Here is a 19,636-nt window from a genome sequence, read left to right as displayed (position 1 = left end):
CGAACCCGGGTCTTCGATGTGATGAGCAAATGCTTTAACCACTAGGCCCATTCTCTCGGTGGAGCCTAAGTCAAGTCAAATGTATCACAAGTACCAATATATACTTCAGTTTAGACTCACTAGTGTAAATATAGCCACTTACTTCAGGCAACTGTTCTGAACTAATTTTCCAGAATTTTCCATACTGTTTAAAGGTACTGTTTCCACATGAACTGATGTATTGTAAAACAAATTCGTAACGTTGAAAAGATTATTGTCATGAGTTTAGTAAATGATGAAAATCAGTAAAAATTGGTGAATTCTTAACAAAACTTCACACCAAAACGTAGCTGTTCACATGCATGATGTTTGCACATGCTTTACAGCAATTAGATGCATGATCCTCGTGCAGTTCAGCTGCATAAAGTTTGCAGTTGGTTCCCTTAAGTTAGTGGAGAAATCAATCTTCGATGTAACCACATAATTACTCATATTATATAGTGAGTGTTTTAAGTGAGTCTAAACTTTGGAAGAGAAGTATATATGTTGGAACTGTTATATGGTATGGTATCCCTGCTATTCCTACAGAGCTGATATTTTGCAGTCATGTTGACATTGTCATTAGGAGCAAGCACCAGTGTTTTATTAAATGAAGTTTGTGTATTCGCGTTTTCCTTCTAAACTTATTTGCTGTGATACTGCGATGGGGGTGCTGACTTGGACTGGCCTTGAAGTATGGCAGATGCTTCCTAGGTGTGTCGTTGCCAGCCTGGTTCTGTTGGAAGTATGAAGCACGTGAGGGAGATTATTTGTAGTGGCATCTGATAGTGACATTATGCTGTAAGATGTTTCATTCCAGTCTCAGAACGATGCACTCATTACACAGCTGTTGTATGCATATCTGGCATAAGTAATGCTCGTAGGCGTGAAGATGTCATCGTTTGAAGCCAAGGTCAAGGCCAGGATTTTCTGATGCCTAGATGCTCATCATGTTTAGGTGGCCCAAAATTGTTCTCAATGTGTCTCTTGTGCTCTTTTTGTTAAGGTGGGCTTGGCAAAGGTTGTTGTCTGGTGTCTCTGTCCATGTTTTGGTGGGCAAAGGCTGTCTGGTGTCTCTGTTCATCATGTTTTGAGGGTAAAGGTTGTTGTCTGGTGTCTGATGTTCATCATGTTTTGGTGGACAAAGGTCTGGATAAAGGTTATGTCTGGTGTCTTATGTTTGTCATGTTAAGGTGGACTAAGGTTGTTTTGTGGTGTCTGATGTTCATCATGTTAAGATTGGGCTGAGGTTGGTGTCTCTGTTCATCATGTGTCTAAGGTTGGTGCCTGTCTGATGTTTGATGTTTGGTGGTGGGCTAAGGTTGGTGTCTGGTGTCTTATGTTCATCATGTTAAGGTGGGCTAAGGTTGGTGCCTGGTGTCTGATGTTCATGTAAGGGTGGGCTAAGGTTGGTGCCTGGTGTCTGATGTTCATCATGTTTGGTGGGCTAAGGTTGGTGCCTGGTGTCTGATGTTCATCATGTTATGGTGGGCTGAGGGTGGTGTCTGATGTTCATCATGTTAGGGTGGGCTAAGGTTGGTGTCTGGTGTCTGATGTTCATCATGTTAGGGTGGGCTAAGGGTGGTGTCTGGTGTCTGATGTCCATCATGTTCATCATGTTAGGGTGGGCTAAGGGTGGTGTCTGGTGTCTGATGTTCATCATGTTAGGGTGGGCTAAGGGTGGTGTCTGGTGTCTGATGTTCATCATGTTAGGGTGGGCTGAGGTTGGTGTCTGGTGTCTGATGTTCATCATGTTAGGGTGGGCTAAGGGTGGTGTCTGGTGTCTGATGTTCATCATGTTATGGTGGGCTGAGGTTGGTGCCTGGTGTCTGATGTTCATCATGTTAGGGTGGGCTGAGGTTGGTGCCTGGTGTCTGATGTTCATCAGGGTGCTAAGGTTGGGTGGGCTAGTTGGTGGTTGGTGCCTGGTGTCTGATGTTCATCATGTTTGGTGGGCTAAGGTTGGTGCCTGGTGTCTGATGTTCATCATGTTAGGTGGGCTAAGGTTGGTGCCTGGTGTCTGATGTTCATCATGTTTGGTGGGCTGAGGTTGGTGCCTGATGTGTCTGATGTTACTGCGTTAGGTGATGGTTCTGCGTGTCTGATGTTCATCATGTTAGGGTGGGCTAAGGTTGGTGTGGTGTCTGATGTTCATCGCGTTTGGTGTTAGGTGGGCTGAGGTTGGTGCCTGGTGTCTGATGTTCATCATGTTAGGGTGGGCTAATGCCTGATGTTCATCATGGTGTCTGGTGTTCGATGTTCATGTTTAGGTGGGCTGAGGTTGGTTGGTGTCTCTGTTGGTGTTAGGTGGGATGTTCATCATGTTTGGTGGGCTAAGGTTGGTGCCTGGTGTCTCTGTTCATCATGTTTGGTAAGTTAAAGGTTGGTGTCTCTGATGTTCATCATGGTGGGCTAAGGTAGCTTCAGTGTACAGACCTGGCTGTGTTATCAGGACATATGAGGCAGGGAGGAATGTATCTATGACTCAGAGCATTCAGTATGTGGAAATCAGACTGGTGACATTAGAGTGCATCGCAAATGATGAATTCAGGCAGGGAGGGCTGCAGCTGTGATAAGCATTGATAGCGAGAACTGTGATGGGTTTCACATCACTAACATGTGTCAGCTGATTCAAGAGAACGTCTCGAGTACTGCCGCCTCCACCACAGAATGCAGGTGTATTTGTGAATGGAGATGAACTGTACTAAACTTAGTGTCAGACTGTTCATTAATACATACAGTTGAAGCTGAATTGAAACCTTCAACAAAACTTTCCTGATGTTGACCGCCTTTGTGGTCTTGTAGATGGAGCTCCGGCCAGAACATAGGCTGTATTATACCAAACGACATTAAAAGATGGTGCTTGTTTTGACCCTGCCTGGTGAGTGAGTGAGTGAGTATGGTTTTACGCCACTGTTAGCAATATTCCAGCAATATCACAGCAGGGGACACCCGAAATGGGCTTCACACATTGTGCCCATGTGGGGAATCAAACCCGGGTCTTTAGCGTGACGAGGGAACACCTTAAACAATAGGCTACCCCATTGCACCTCCTGGTGACAGAGAAACAGATAGACAGACTCTTTAAGTTGTCAAGTCAGCTCATTTGTGAGTTTTGTCAGGTCTTTTAAGGTAAACCATCTTGTTTATGACAGTTCCATAGTAAACAATGAATTGATGGAATAAGGAATACAAATGAGAATTTCCATAGAGAGAAAGATGTTGATATAAAGCCATGAGTACCACTGTGGGATGGGGAGGGCTGAGACGAATTGTCCTCAGTGGTCACCTCCAGAGTCCCCTCATTGTCCAGTCCTACACACCACAGATGGTCTGTGACCGGGACAGGGTTGACCTCACCCCCACAACTTCAGGGTGGCCAGACCAGGAAAAGGGTTCAACTCCCATATCATTAGGGTGGCTTGACTAATAGAAAGGTAATCTTAACCCCACCCCCAGGTTGGTCAGGGCAGGAGAAGGGATGAATTTATCCCACAACCCCTTGTGATCTGGCAGGAGTGACCTAATCCCCCACCTCAACCGACTCCGGGTGCCTTGACATGAGTAGAGTGTCTCCTTATCGTACAGTCCCATGGGTGTCTGACAGGGTTAGAACATCTCCTCACCCCCACCTCAGCCCAGGGTGGTTCACCCCATCAGCCCAGGGGCAGAGCTTCACCTCACCCCACAGTCCCATGGGTGCCTGACAGGGTTAGAACATCACCTCACCCCCACCTCAGCCAAGGGTGGTTCAACTTGGGTTGAGCTTCACCTCACCCCACAGCCCCAGGGGTGCCTGACAGGGTTAGAACATCACCTCACCCCCACCTCAGCCCAGGGTGGTTCAGCATGGGCAGAGCTTCACCTCAACCCACAGTCCCAGGGGTGCCTGACAGGGTTAGAACCTCACCTCACCTCCACCTGATCCAACTCAGGGGGTCTTGACGAGGGTAGAGTTTCACCTCAGCCCCACCACCTCAGTGTCATCTGACAAGGCAGAGTATCACCTCACCCCCACACCCCAGGGTGGTCTAACATGGACAGGGAAAAGTGGACATATGGGAGGGTCAAGATGTCCACTGGAATCCACAGTTGGCCAGAATCCTCACAACAATTAGTGCTTGTTTAATTGAAGCCATTGTTCCCCAGACACCTGTCTTTGGCCCGGCTGCCGGCATCCGGGTAGTGTTTCCCCTCTCCTTTACAGAATCAGTTTGTGCAAACTGGTGGGACAGAAGAGCGTGTCCCGGACGAGAACCTCCTCTCGGGACAGATGGTCCCAGGAGGGGAACTGATGAAGCAACAAAAATTGCTTGTCGTCATTGTTGTTCCAGTTTAATCCCTTTGTCTCCCCACGAACAAATGGTGTATCCCCCTGACCTCCTGACTCGAGGTCACCCAGACACGCCGTGGTTATGTGCTCATCTTCTTCTTATGAAAGGTTTTAATTTTCGATTTACGGACAATCTAAACAAATAACATGGGATGGCAACTGATGCCTCGCTTCATTTAATTTGCTCCGGGTGTCCCCAACAATAGGGGCTGCCTGCTTTTTGCCAGCTACAATTTGGACTTGCATAACCCTCTTGATGAGGGGGTAAAGAAATTCAGGGCTGTGGGGTATTGTTTGGGTAGAAAGGACAAGCTGTCCATCAGGTACTGGCTGGCCTCTGAAGGTCAGGGGTCAGGCTATGTTTGCCTAATCTCAAATTGACCATGTAATGAGGCTAATGGATTCATGGATGCACCCAAATTTGACAAGGGTTTAATTGAAACAGTTTTGGATAAAATGTAATGCTCTGTAGATTTACATATGTTTTTTTATGCAGCTTTTCAACTGTATCAGTGTGACGAAGAGAGTTTTTATGGATGTCAACTTCTTTATTATGAGGAACTTAACATTTCGGAGTAAATCCCTTCTCCTTTATCATTCACCTAATGAAGGAGTAAGGATATACAATGTACTCTGAAATGTGTTCCTCATAATACAGAAGTTGACATACATAAAACTCTCTTCCTAAAGTATATCACTTCTAAATACTATTTAAAGACCTTGTCAATGTGGTCAGTTGTAGATTTGCAGAAATCCATTTGTCATGGTTCATGGTTTTATTATTTTAGATCTCAAAGTTGATTATTATGAAGTTATGTTATTGTTTTAGATCTCAAAGTTGATTGTTATGAAGTTATGTCCGATGCTTAATTTAATGACAATGATAATAACAGTTTAAGAAACAATAATCCACACCTACAGCATGCGACATTATTACCCTGGTCAGTGGGACAGTGTACACTCATTTTAATTCTCATCTCCCTGGGGAGTACACAACCCATGCTGTGTCTGAAGTCACATGTCACCCTGCCGGGTACCCCTGAGCTCGAAATAAACTCCAAAAATTCACTAGCCAAGTATATAAAGATAAAATGGTGCATTAAACACACAAACCCCACAATGGTAGACTCTCATTGTATCCCAATTGCACAGATCAGTGCTCATGACTGACTTCAACGCCGACTGTTTGATGGGTAATGGAGCATTTAACAGTCCATTATAGGAAGTCATACCAAAAGACGTTAAAATATGGTACTTGTTGGTCCCTGCCTGGCGCTCAGCATTAATGGGTACAACAAGGACTGGTCGACTCGGAGTCAGTATAATGTGTCTGAGTGGGGTATTCCTGCTTCACTGCGGCATGGTATCTCAGTGGGCTAGCACTATAAAACCAGCTTAAGTCTGGGCTAGTACAAGCAGCCTCACATACACATACACACGCATGCACGTCGTCATATGAGCGAAATATTCTCAAGCACGATGTAAAACCCAAATTCACCTCACCTCACCATTATAGGAAGTATGATTATAGACGTTAATTATGTAAGAACCAGCAGCTTTTCTTGAGGTGGAAACAGTTTCACCTCCATCTTGTGACAGTAATCGCAACACGTGATGAATAGGACATTAAAGGACGCGGTGCAACAAGTATGTTCTGGGAATAGAATGAAAGTATGGTGACATCTAATTCTTGTTTCGTGTTCTGTAGAGGTTGCTGATGAATCAATCAGGCTGTTTTTACCGATTCATTGTTATTATGTGTGTTGTACTTTTTTATGCATAGCTTCTCATTTAAAACATCACAGGTGTTTACTGACAAAAGCATTCTTACTCTATGATAAAAATAAAAACAATAAGATTAATCCTGAAATTGAAAGGCAGTTGTTTTGTATAAAATATGAAAAATATATTAAAATAGATCAAATATTCAAGCTTACCAAGATGATACGGAAGATACTGCATAGCTCTGACCAGTACCGGCTGTGTCCAGACAAGAAATGACCTAGTCATGTGAAATAATTGACGAATCCCACTATGATATAGAACCTTGCTAAGGCCTATATTTAGCCGGGATTTCCACCTTGCATCAGACCCCGATATATTCCCACCAGGTGAGAATGTCCATCGATGACCTACCTGGGGAGTACTAAATAAACACTACGACACATGGATGTGTTACTAAGTGAGTCCTTCTAAGGTTGCAATGTTCTTGTGGGAGATCATTTTATGTGTCACTAATTTTTTGTTTATTTGTAAGTTTAGTCTGACTGGACTTCTATGGAATATATTTTTATTGATTCAGCTGAAAATGATATGGATCTTGGGCTTATTTAATGTGTTTAGGAAACTGAGGTGTGCTGTCAACGAGGTGGCTGTGCTAGACGCGCTTTACCTACAGTGTTGTTACAATTTATTACCTTCCATGAATGAAACGCACCATGAATCGAATCACAGATGAAACTCATTGATGGTAAATGTCAGCTACTTTTATATTACTTTTATATTGAATGCGAGGCAGTGAAGCCATTTCATTCAAGGTGTTGCAACACAGTCTATTCTCAGGCAGATAAGGGGGAACTAAACGCTGAGTTGACAGGACTTGACGCTGCCCGCCCTCGCTGTTGCATGTGTGCCAGATTTAGTTGGCTGGGACGATCCCATTTTATTGCCCTCCTACCTGTCTCATTCACAAGTAGGTAAAAAAGCCAGCTGCCTGTCATTCATACATTCCCTAGAATCCTATCTGAGGTGAGGACAATACTGTAAAGGTAGACTGATAGACCTGGACTCATTTCACGAAGCAGTCGTAGCTCTAAGGTGATTGTAACTCCCACACTTAAGCATTGACTTTCAACTGTTGTAGTGTTACAAGTGTGTTGAGGGACCCTTCCTAAGAACAACATTAGAGCTGAGAAAAAATTCATATCAATATATACTTTTGTGTTGGGCAGTCTGTTTTCGTGTTAAAATACCTGTAAAAGAATTTATAACATTCATGCGTTATGAAAGGCTAACATCTAAGATGAGTGGGAGACATGTATTGTCAGGGTTGCCCTAGGCATTAATTTCTGGGAGTCTAAATATAAATTTGAGAGTCATGGTTTTATTTCAAATTGCTGTCATCAATATATGTTGCAATACTGTATTGACAGTTATATTTTAAAAATGTGTTTCATATTTTGGGTTTCAATGATATGTATGTCATGTGTTTGTGAGTGTGAGAAGTCACTGTAGTAATTATAACATTGTGGATTTACTAAAGTGTAGTATGTTTCGCGAGGGAGATGTAATATATAACAGGTAATACACCAAAGTGATACCATTATGATTATTTTCTTGTAGGTATGTATTGTAAAAACTGCAGTTAGCAACACAAGATATTAAAGTATAAATATGTCGTAAGAGGTGACTAACGGGATCGGATGGTCGGGCTCACTGACATGGTTGACACGTGTCATTGTATCCCAATGGTGTAGATCGATGCTCATGATGTTGATCACTGGATTGTCTGGTCCAGGCTAAATTATTTACAGACCGCTGCCGTATAGCTAGAATATTGCTGAGTGTGGCAGAAAACTAAACTCACTCACTATTAAAATATATTATTCCAGGTCTTGTACATTTCACATACAGTATTTTCCAATGATTGGATCATATAACTCGGGGTTCTGGAACAGTGAAGTCCACAGTACACCTTACTTAAGGCGGGAAGGGCCTAACTGGGGGTTCTAGAACAGTGTAGCCCACAGTACACCATGCTTAAAGCAAGAAGGGCCTAACTGGAGGTTCTAGAAGAGTGTAGCTCACAGTACACCATGCTTAAGACAAGAAGAGCCTAACTGGAGGTTCTAGAACAGTGTAGCTCATAGTACACCATGCTTAACACAAGAAGAGCCTAACTGGAGGTTCTAGAACAGTGTAGCCCACAGTACACCATGCTTAAGACAAAAAGGGCCTAACTGGAGGTTCTAGAACAGTGTAGCCCACAGTACACCATGCTTAAGACAAAAAGGGCCTAACTGGAGGTTCTAGAACAGTGTAGCCCACAGTACACCATGCTTAAGACAAGAAGAGCCTAACTGGAGGTTCTAGAACAGTGTAGCCCACAGTACACCATGCTTAAGACAAAAAGGGCCTAACTGGGGTTCTAGAACAGTGTAGCCCACAGTACACCATGCCTGGTGCAAGAAGGGCCTAACTGGAGGTTCTAGAACAGTGTAGCCCACAGTACACCATGCTTAAGACAAGAAGGGCCTAACTGGGGGTTCTAGAACAGTGTAGCCCACAGTACACCATGCCTGGTGCAAGAAGGGCCTAACTGGAGGTTCTAGAACAGTGTAGCCCACAGTACACCATGCTTAAGACAAGAAGAGCCTAACTGGAGGTTCTAGAACAGTGTAGCCCACAGTACACCATGCTTAAGACAAGAAGGGCCTAACTGGAGGTTCTAGAACAGTGTAGCTCATAGTACACCATGCTTAAGACAAAAAGGGCCTAACTGGAGGTTCTAGAACAGTGTAGCCCACAGTACACCATGCCTGGTGCAAAAAGGGCCTAACTGGAGGTTCTAGAACAGTGTAGCCCACAGTACACCATGCTTAAGACAAGAAGAGCCTAACTGGAGGTTCTAGAACAGTGTAGCCCACAGTACACCATGCTTAAGACAAGAAGAGCCTAACTGGAGGTTCTAGAACAGTGTAGCCCACAGTACACCATGCTTAAGACAAGAAGAGCCTAACTGGAGGTTCTAGAACAGTGTAGCCCACAGTACACCATGCTTAAGACAAAAAGGGCCTAACTGGGGGTTCTAGAACAGTGTAGCCGACAGTACACCATGCCTGGTGCAAAAAGGGCCTAACTGGAGGTTCTAGAACAGTGTAGCCCACAGTACACCATGCTTAAGACAAGAAGGGCCTAACTGGAGGTTCTAGAACAGTGTAGCTCACAGTACACCATGCTTAAGACAAGAAGAGCCTAACTGGAGGTTCTAGAACAGTGTAGCCCACAGTACACCATGCTTAAGACAAGAAGAGCCTAACTGGGGGTTCTGGAACAGTGTAGCCCACAGTACACCATGCTTAAGACAAAAAGGGCCTAACTGGGGGTTCTAGAACAGTGTAGCCCACAGTACACCATGCCTGGTGCAAAAAGGGCCTAACTGGAGGTTCTAGAACAGTGTAGCCCACAGTACACCATGCTTAAGACAAGAAGAGCCTAACTGGAGGTTCTAGAACAGTGTAGCCCACAGTACACCATGCTTAAGACAAGAAGGGCCTAACTGGAGGTTCTAGAACAGTGTAGCCCATAGTACACCATGCTTAAGAAAAGAAGAGCCTAACTGGGGTTCTAGAACAGTGTAGCCCACAGTACACACATGCTTAAGACAAGAAGAGCCTAACTGGAGGTTCTAGGAACAGTGTAGCTCATAGTACACCATGCTTAACACAAACAAACTAGAAAGAAGGGCCTTAACTGGGGGTTCTAGAACAGTGTAGCCCACAGTACACCATGCTTAAGACAAGAAGGGCCTAACTGGAACAGTGTTCTAGAACAGTGTAGCACTGTAGCCCACAGTACACCATGCTTAAGAGCCTACAAGAAAGGTAGCCTAACTGGGGTTCTAGAACAGTGTAGCCCACAGTACACCATGCTTAAGACAAGAAGAGTACACCATGCCTGGTGCAAAAAGGGCCTAACTGGAGGTTCTAGAACAGTGTAGCCCACAGTACACCATGCTTAAGACAAGAAGAGCCTAACTGGAGGTTCTAGAACAGTGTAGCCCACAGTACACCATGCTTAAGACAAAAGAAGAGCCTAACTGGAGGTTCTAGAACAGTGTAGCCCACAGTACACCATGCTTAAGACAAGAAGGGCCTAACTGGAGGTTCTAGAACAGTGTAGCCCACAGTACACCATGCTTAAGACAAGAAAGGGCCTAACTGGAGGTTCTAGAACAGTGTAGCCCACAGTACACCCATGTACACCTTAAGACAAGAAGGGCCTAAAAAAAAGGGCCTAACTGGGGGTTCTAGGTACACCATGCCTGGTGCAAAAGGGCCTAACTGAGGTTCTAGGAACAGTGTAGCCCACAGTACACCATGCTTAAGAAGAGAGAAGAGCCTAACTGGGGGTTCTAGAACATGCTTGTAAGTACACCATGCTTAAGAAAAAAAGAAGGGCCTAACTGGGGTTCCAAGTGTACATGCCTGGTGCAAAAGTACACCTAGAACAGTGTAGCCCACAGTGCACCATGCTGGGGGTTTAGAAAGTAGCCGACAGTACACCAAAAAGGGCCTAACTGGAGGTTCTAGAACAGTGTAGCCCACAGTACACCATGCTTAAGACAAGAAGAGAACTGGGGGCCTAACTGGAGGTTCTAGAACAATGTAGCTCACAGTACACCATGCTTAAGACAAGAAGGGCCTAACTGGGGGTTCTAGAACAGTGTAGCTCACAGTACACCATGCTTAAGACAAGAAGGGCCTAACTGGAGGTTCTAGAACAGTGTAGCTCACAGTACACCATGCTTAAGACAAGAAGGGCCTAACTGGGGGTTCTAGAACAGTGTAGCCCACATTACATCATGCTTAAGACAAGAAGAGCCTAACTGGAGGTTCTAGAACAGTGTAGCCCACAGTACACCATGCTTAAGACAAGAAGGGCCTAACTGGAGGTTCTAGAACAGTGTAGCCCACAGTACACCATGCTTAAGACAAGAAGGGCCTAACTGGAGGTTCTAGAACAGTGTAGCCCACAGTACACCATGCCTGGTGCAAGAAGGGCCTAACTGGGGGTTCTAGAACAGTGTAGCCCACAGTACACCATGCCTTAAGCAAGAAGGGCCTAACTGGAGGTTCTAGAACAGTGTAGCCCGACAGTACACCATGCTTAAGACAAGAAGGGCTGTTAGATTTTAGGAGATACACTCCATAGAAGAGTGGTAAGCAATTTCCAAATGAAGAAAATCATAGGTTAAAAAACACTGCAACACCTTTCCCCAAATACATCAGCATTTTCACAAGTGACCCAGAGTTGTGGATAGGACATTTAGGCTACTTACAACACTTCCCATTTCAATGATAGCCAGTAACAATAGCAAGATCTGAATAGGTAATTTTCTCTGTCAAACATGGCCTGAATGTAGTCAGCCAGCCTGCACATTGCCGCCTACTAGCGTTGTCTGGAGGTGCTATTCAGCTACCTATATCAGTTGTAGTCCAGCCTATATCTACATACAGAGAGTCAATAGTGCTCCCTGTACACAGTGGTGGGTATTCAGGGGACCAGCAGTGTGGAAAGCACGGGCAGGCCGACAGACATATGTACGTGGTATTCACAACACTCGTACAATAATGGCTTTGTAGAAATGGTATTGAAAGAGAATGATATTTGTGATAGCTTTGGGAAGTCTTCAGATCCATGCTTTACAAATTTGTGTTTTGGATTATAGCTGAATTCATTTATGATAATCAATTTTTCGCATCTTTGAAACCAGGGCGGCGACACATTTTGCTTACCTGCACAATAATGTTATATCTTTGGACATTGGTGATATGAAGCAAGTAATCATGGTGGAAGAATTTCAGATGCTGTCAGGGGCGATGGGGAGCCTGGTGGTTAAAGCGTTTGCTTATCATGCTCAAGACATGGGTTCGATTCCCCACATGGGTACAGTGTGTAAAGCTCACTTCTGGAGTATCCTGTTGTGATATTGCTGGAATATTGCTAAATGCGGCGGAAAACCCATTCACTCACTCAGGCGGTGGGGTAGCCTAGTGGTGAAAACAATGGCTCGTCATGCCAAAGACTTGGGTTCGAATCCCAACATGGGTACAATGTGTGAAGCCCATTTATGGTGTCCTCCGCCGTGATGTTGCTGGAATATTGCTAAAATCAGTGCAAAACCAAACACTCAGACACTCAGTCAGTCACTCTCTCTCACTCACTCACTCACTCACTCTCACTCTCTCACTCACTCACTCACTCACTCAGATGCTATCTTGCAGCAAGTTACAGTGAGTCAGTGAGCGAAGTTCGCAATGTTCCACTCCCACTTTCACTCAATGTTCCAGCAATAACCACTAGGCTCACACTAACCACTAGGCTACCCCACCGCCCCTGCAGCAAGTTACAGAAAACCCCAGCCAAACAAATGTTTCCACCTAGGCATGATAGTTAATAACATTTTAATAGGATGCTATGACAGTCGTGTGATAAATCTGTTAACATCTACAAATCGTAATGGGAGTTGGTCATATTGTTAAAGCATTCAAAGTGTTTGATTCCCAAACTGGGTTTGGTGTGTCTTGTGGTATGCCTGGGCTTAATGTTGCCTTGATGAAATTTAAGGCGTCTTCATCCTCCTCAGATTCAAATACTAGAGCCGAAAAGCAAATAGGCAGAAGACCTATGTTGGATTTAATGACAAAAACTATTCTGAGAAAGTTAAGTTCCCTATATATAATGACGTCACTAAAATTGAAAATAAAAATACACCACCATTTAGAAAGTGGTCAAATGCAATATATGTTATATTCAGGATTACACTTTCTCAGTTTACCGTTAGTTTCGAGAAAAGCGGCGGTGGCTGAGTGGGTTAGATGGCTGGCCTTGTGTGCTGATGATTAGGTGCCTGACTCTGAGGGTGGGGGTTCGAATTCTGGATGGGACTCACCAAACGAAAGTACTAGAATCAGTATTTTACTGAGAAAGTGTAATCCCAAATATAACATATGTTCCAAAATTGATCGTGATGATAGCAAATGTTGTCCCCAAGGGCTATGTCTATTCCTGGAAACCCATCCTATTAAGGCCTGCTCCATAAACCAATACAGAATATTAATTATACCATGGCGTGTTATGTATGTACGATGGTGTTCTGCATCAGGCTTACTCGTTGACAGCAGCGCCAGAATTTCAGGATGCTTTGCTGTCCTTCATGGAGTCTAATGCCACCTTGTAATGGTATCATGCTGTCAGTATGCTTTAATCTCAGGATAGTTTGAAATCAAAATGTTTCTCAGATTACACCAGAATATGGAAGCCATTTGTGGGAAATTAGATTTGACAGAGGAATGTTGTGATGAAGAAGATGTCCCAACTTCTCTTAGATGCTACACGGTGTATTGATTGTCCAAGGCTCCCAACCCACCATGGTATCTGATGCGAGGAGCCTAGTCTAAACACTCATCAGCAGCCAATTAAATGATGAAAAACCTTATCTTTATTGGTCGGAATGTGCATGAGTACGTAGGGATAGTTTGGCCCCACACATATCTGGTGTAGGTATCTGGGATATAGGGCTGCTCAATATAACCGGTTTGCCGGTATTTACCGGTTCAGACATGAAAACGATAGGTATTGCGATATGCTGATTGAAAACCGGTATTTTGACTTGCATTCGGAAAACTTCGTAACACTCGGAAATCTTCGGAATCGCCTTGTTTCATTTGTGCCAAATATTATTCATATTTTTATTTTGTCATGATTAAAAGTTGTTATTAAAGCTTAATCAAGCCTAGTGTTTTTGTTGTGTTTTTGCTCTATAAATCAAAAATTAACTCGATTATAAGTAGTTTTTTGTTTAAAAATACTTCATGCAATATATTGCAATACATATCGCAATACATGCTTTCGCATCGCAATATATCGCAATATGAAAATTCTCTGCAATACCCACCCCTACTGGGATATTCAGGGGGCAGTGTTGGTATGTTCATGCCTTTGACAGTCACTTAGTGTGATGTGTAGTGATGGGTATTTGTGTGTATTGACTTTCATCGAGTTTGATTAAATTTATCACAAACAATGTACAGTCAGTCACAGAGAATTATGTGTTTTGACTGTCATAGAGGATAGTGTGTATTGACAGTCAAAACCGTCAGTATCTATTTACAGTAACATGGAAATTCTACCCATGAAGATCCATTTTAGAACTGGTCTTCAGCAACCCGGGAACGGGTGGTCAGGCTTGCTGACTTGTTTGAACACATGTCATTGTAACCCTTGTGGATTATAGATCGATGCTCATGATGTTGATCATTGGATTGTCTGGTCCAGCCTCGATTATTTACAGACCATATTGCTGGAACGTTGCTGGAAAGTAAGGCGTTAAACAAAAAACAAAACATGGAGTTTGTTTCATTGACAGTCACAAGGATTGATGCGTTTTGACTAGTGGTATGACCTGCTCCTAAAACCAAACAATTGTGGGAAATGTGTAGTGGGAAATGTAACTTTTCATAATGTAGATATGAAACTGTAACTTCCGGTGTTTGAAAGATTAATTATTCATGTAATGTTACTCTCCAGACTTTAGTTTGTGGCAAACCTTTACTAAACCAGAAGGTATTGAAATTTGAATGTATTTGAATGAAGACTACTTCCCAGGCTAGACAAATTCTGTTGAGAGTAAACTCAGCTGGTAATTTTATATAGTCTAATAACCCCACCAAAGTGTAATAAGAATTATGCTTACTGCTGAGTTTGGGCTAGTAGAACTCCAAAGTGTTTGTCTGAGACTGCCTCATCTCACACCAGTATGATATCTGGTATTGTCAGTTTTCAGCTTGATCTAAATACCTCAACATAGGAATAGGCCAATTCCGCCATTTGAATGTTTGGATTTGCTGCCAACAGTAGGCTTGACGTCTTGATAAAAAGCATCATTTCAATAAACACTACTCTATGGGGAGCAAGAAATATCTCACATCATCTTGTCTGGGAATGTTTTCTTATGGAGAATATTCTCTTTAGATTTGTGAATATGATGAGGATCTTATCCTTGCCGTGCAACATTATAGCAGACAACTTACTGTTATCTGCAACATCCAATGTTAATTGTTCTGTTATGCAAGATATATGTGGATTCTGTACATTTGTTTGATGTCTGTTGCCGTGTTTGAGATAATAAATGGCCATAGAAAACGGATAAATTGCTTGATCACAAGGACAAAAAATTTGTGTTGGATCAACAAGACCTCCAGTTATTTTTATTTATGTTCCTGTATCATACACACAAGCACTGAACAGCTTCCCAGCATCAAATGCTTTTGATAAGATGAAGATGAGGTACCATTTGGTGGTTATGGGTCAGAATAGGTCCCCAGTACCCCATGCTTTTCTTCCTGTGGGGACAGACCATGCTAGGCCACACCCTCATGCTTGCTTCTTCCTGTGGGGACAGGCCATCCCAGTACCCATGCTTGTCTTCCTGTGGGGACAGGCCATGCTAGTACCTCATGCTTGTCTTCCTGTGGGGACAGGCCACACCACCATGCTTGTCATCCCTGTGGAGGCAGGTATCCCCCATGCTTGTCTTCCTGTGGGGCCATACTAGTACCCCATGCTTGTGCTGTGGTGACAGGCCATCCCAATACACCATGCTTGTCTTCCTGTTTCTTCCTGTGGGGACAGGCCATGCCTGGTACCTCATGCTTGTCTTCCTGTGGGGACAGACCATGTCTTCCTGGTACACCATGCATCATGCTTGTCTTCTCTGGGGGGACAGGCCATGCTGGTACAGACCCCATGCTTGTCTTCCTGTGGGGACAGGCCATGCCAGTACACCATGCTTGTCTTCCTGTGGGGACAGACCCCGCCTGTAGTACCCCCATGCTTGTCTTCCTGTGGGGACAGACCATGCTTGTCTTCCTGTGGGACAGACCATCCCAGTACCCATGCTTGTGTCCTGTGGTACACCATGCTTGTCTTCCTGGGGGGACAGGCCATGCTGGTACACCATGCTTGTCTTCCTGTGGGGACAGGACAGGCCATGCTGGTACACCATGCTTGTCTTCCTGTGGGGACAGACCCGCCTAGTACCCCCATGCTTTTCTTCCTGTGGGATACTTGATTAGAAAAGATTGGCACTGATGCATGCTTGTCTCTTTTTTGGAGTTCAGGTCAGAATAGGTCCCCAGTACCCAAGTCTTGTCTCCCTACGGTTCAGGGGTGGATTCTCTGATGAACACCCTCCATGCAGTAAAATGAGTGGTTAGAATGCATCCTGATTGAGTTTCTTCTTGTAGAGCACTGCACGAGCTGTCAATCACTTGTTTTCCTGGCACCAACATCATGTTATCTTTCCTGATCTCAGTGTAAATATTTTTATGATGAATGCTGTGCAGACAAATTGTATTGAGGTGTCCTATAATGTGTCATGCTTTACCTTTCAGAACCAAGATCTGGTTTTCGTATCGCCTTCAACATGTTTGACACTGATGGTAACCAAATAGTTGACAAGAAAGAGTTTCTGGTGGTAAGTACAAGATGTGGAGCTGTGGAGGTTGCCTGGTCACAGGTGGTCATCTCAGGGTACACCTGGGTCATCAAACCGGGAGGGGTGTGTTGGGAGGTGCTTCATGGTCACCTCAGGGTAGACCTGAGTCATCAAACCGGGATGGGGGTTGTTGGGAGGTGCTTCATGGTCATCATCTGAGGTTTAACCTGAATCATGAAACCAGGATGGGGGTTGTTGGGAGGTGCTTCATGGTCATCTGAGGTTTACCTGAATCATGAAACCAGGATGGGGGTTGTTGGGAGGTGCTTCATGGTCATCTCAGGGTACACCTGAATCATCAAACCGGGATGGGGGTGTTAGGAGGTGCTTCATGGTCATCTGAGGTTTACCTGAATCATCAAACTGGGATGGGGGTTGTTGGGAGGTGCTTCATGGTCATCTCAGGGTTAACCTGAATCATCAAACCATGATGGGGGTTCTTGGGAGGTGCTTCATGGTCATCTCAGGGTTTTCCGGAGTCATCAAACCGGGATGGGGGTGTTGGGAGGTGCTTCATGGTCATTTCAGGGTTAACCTGAATCATCAAACTGGGATGGGGTTGTTGGGAGGTGCTTCATGGTCATCTCAGGGTTTACCTGAGTCATCAAACTGGGATGGGGGTTGTTGGGAGGTGCTTCATGGTCATCTCAGGGTTTACCTGAGTCATCAAACCGGGATGGGGGTTGTTGGGAGGTGCTTCATGGTCATCTCAGGGTTAACCTGAATCATCAAACCGGGATGGGGGTTGTTGGGAGGTGCTTCATGGTCATCTCAGGGTTTACCGGAGACATCAAACCGGGATGGGGGTTGTTGGGAGGTGCTTCATGGTCAGCTCAGGGTTTGCTTGAATCATCAAACTGGGATGGGGGTTGTTGGGAGGTGCTTCATGGTCATCTCAGGGTACACCTGAATCATCAAACTGGGATGGGGGTTGTTGGGAGGTGCTTCATGGTCAGCTCAGGGTTTGCCTGAATCATCAAACTGGGATGGGGGTTGTTGGGAGGTGCTTCATGGTCATCTGAGGTTTACCTGAATCCTCAAACCGGGATGGGGGTTGTTGGGATGTGCTTCATGGTCATCTCAGGGTACACCTGAATCATCAAACTGGGATGGGGGTTGTTGGGAGGTGCTTCATGGTCATCTCAGGGTACACTTGAATCATCAAACCGGGATGGGGGTTGTTGGGATGTGCTTTATGGTCATCTGAGGTTTACCTGAATCATCAAACCGGGATGGGGTTGTTGGGATGTGCTTCATGGTCATCTCAGGGTACACCTGAATCATCAAACTGGGATGGGGGTTGTTGGGAGGTGCTTCATGGTCATCTCAGGGTACACTTGAATCATCAAACCGGGATGGGGGTTGTTGGGATGTGCTTGTTTGTACACGTGGATCCACAAGTCAGAGATAGGGGTTGTTGGGATGTGCTTGTTGGTACACCTAGATCCACAAGTTGGGGATGAGACTCATTGGGATGTGCTTGTTTGTACACGTGGATCCACAAATCAGAGATAGGGGTCGTTGGGATGTGCTTGTTGGTACACCTAGATCCACTAGTCGGGGATGAGACTCGTTGGGATGTGCTTGTTTGTACACGTGGATCCACATTTGGGGAAGGGGGTTGTTTGTAAGGGTTTGGTGTACACATCATGGTATACCTGAATCATCAAGCCATGATTTGGAATATTGGCAGGTGCTTGTTGGTACTCATGGATCCACAAGGGATGGCAGTTGGTGGAAGTTCTGGTCATCTCATTGCGCACCTGGATCATTATGGTCAGGGATTTGGTTTGTTGGCAGGTGCTTGTTGGTCATCTAATTCTACACCATGATATAGATGTGAGGAGGGGCATTGTAGGGAGATGCTTGTTGGTCATCTAATTCTACACCATGATATAGATGTGAGGAGGGGCATTGTAGGGAGATGCTTGTTGGTCATCTAATTCTACACCATGATATAGATGTGAGGAGGGGCATTGTAGGGAGATGCTTGTTGGTCATCTAATTCTACACCATGATATAGATGTGAGGAGGGGCATTGTAGGCAGGTGCTTGTTGGTCATCTAATTCTACACCATGATATAGATGTGAGGAGGGGCATTGTAGGCAGGTGCTTGTTGGTCATCTAATTCTACACCATGATATAGATGTGAGGAGGGGCATTGTAGGCAGGTGCTTGTTGGTCATCTAATTCTACACCATGATATAGATGTGAGGAGGGGCATTGTAGGCAGATGCTTGTTGGTCATCTAATTCTACACCATGATATAGATGTGAGGAGGGGCATTGTAGGCAGGTGCTTGTTGGTCATCTAATTCTACACCATGATATAGATGTGAGGAGGGGCATTGTTGGCAGGTGCTTGTTGGTCATCTAATTTACACCTAGATCATGAAGGCTGGGGACTTCAGGACATATTAGTAATATATTCTCATGTATCCTTCTACTAGTTAAAGAAGTGTCATAGATTCTGTATGCTTAGGATGTATTTTACTTTTGTATTTTGAATACTTTTAGTGTCTTCTGAATGGTTGGGACATTATATAGCTTTGTTGAGGGTATCGTATGTTAAGGGCTTTTGTGTCATTTCATAGGTTTTGTATGTTAAAGACATTCCACTGGCTCTGTATGTTTGTTAAGGAGATTTGGCTTGTTATGTTCATCAAGTTTCAAATACGTTTGAATTATGTTACGATATGAGAAATATGATAATGTTCATGGGACCTGTAGAGAGCCTAACTAGTTTGCATTGTCCTAGATTGTGGTTCTGGGATTGACAGTAGTCCGAACCTGTTGGGTGAGATGAGTACGGCAAAATTGATCATTCAATAAACAAATATGTTACCAATTGACACATTAAGGCGGGGTGGGGACATCTCGAGCTGTTCAGTACAACCACCCACCTGCTGCATTGTAATGGAGTGTATGTGATATGTCGTGATGGTGCCGTGTTGATAGCTACACAAATACGAGTTTGAGACTCAGTGCCACGCCATTTGTTGAGA

At 44.4% G+C, this 19,636-nt stretch overlaps 2 protein-coding genes across 2 annotated transcripts in view; one reads left to right on the top strand and one right to left on the bottom strand.

The window, feature by feature from the left end:
* Nucleotides 1-6,357, bottom strand: part of LOC124266212 (fibroblast growth factor 2-like) — an 82,906-nt gene extending 76,549 nt beyond the window's left edge. Inside the window, exon 1 of the mRNA XM_046701022.1 lies at nt 6,289-6,357. The gene's annotated coding sequence lies outside the window, so the exon portion shown is untranslated. The remainder of the gene's footprint in view (nt 1-6,288) is intronic.
* LOC124266245 (calcium uptake protein 3, mitochondrial-like) overlaps nt 1-19,636 on the top strand; it is a 101,232-nt gene that overhangs the window by 63,668 nt on the left and 17,928 nt on the right. The window contains 1 exon segment of the mRNA XM_046701061.1: nt 16,528-16,610. Coding sequence (XP_046557017.1) covers nt 16,528-16,610 — 83 coding nt within the window.

The sequence above is a fragment of the Haliotis rubra genome, unplaced genomic scaffold (assembly GCF_003918875.1).
Source record: "Haliotis rubra isolate DU_JTF1 unplaced genomic scaffold, ASM391887v1 Scf124, whole genome shotgun sequence".
Taxonomy (NCBI): Eukaryota; Metazoa; Mollusca; class Gastropoda; order Lepetellida; family Haliotidae; genus Haliotis; species Haliotis rubra.
The sequence above is the reverse complement of the archived record's forward strand: the minus strand, read 5'-3'. Positions and strand labels throughout refer to the sequence as shown.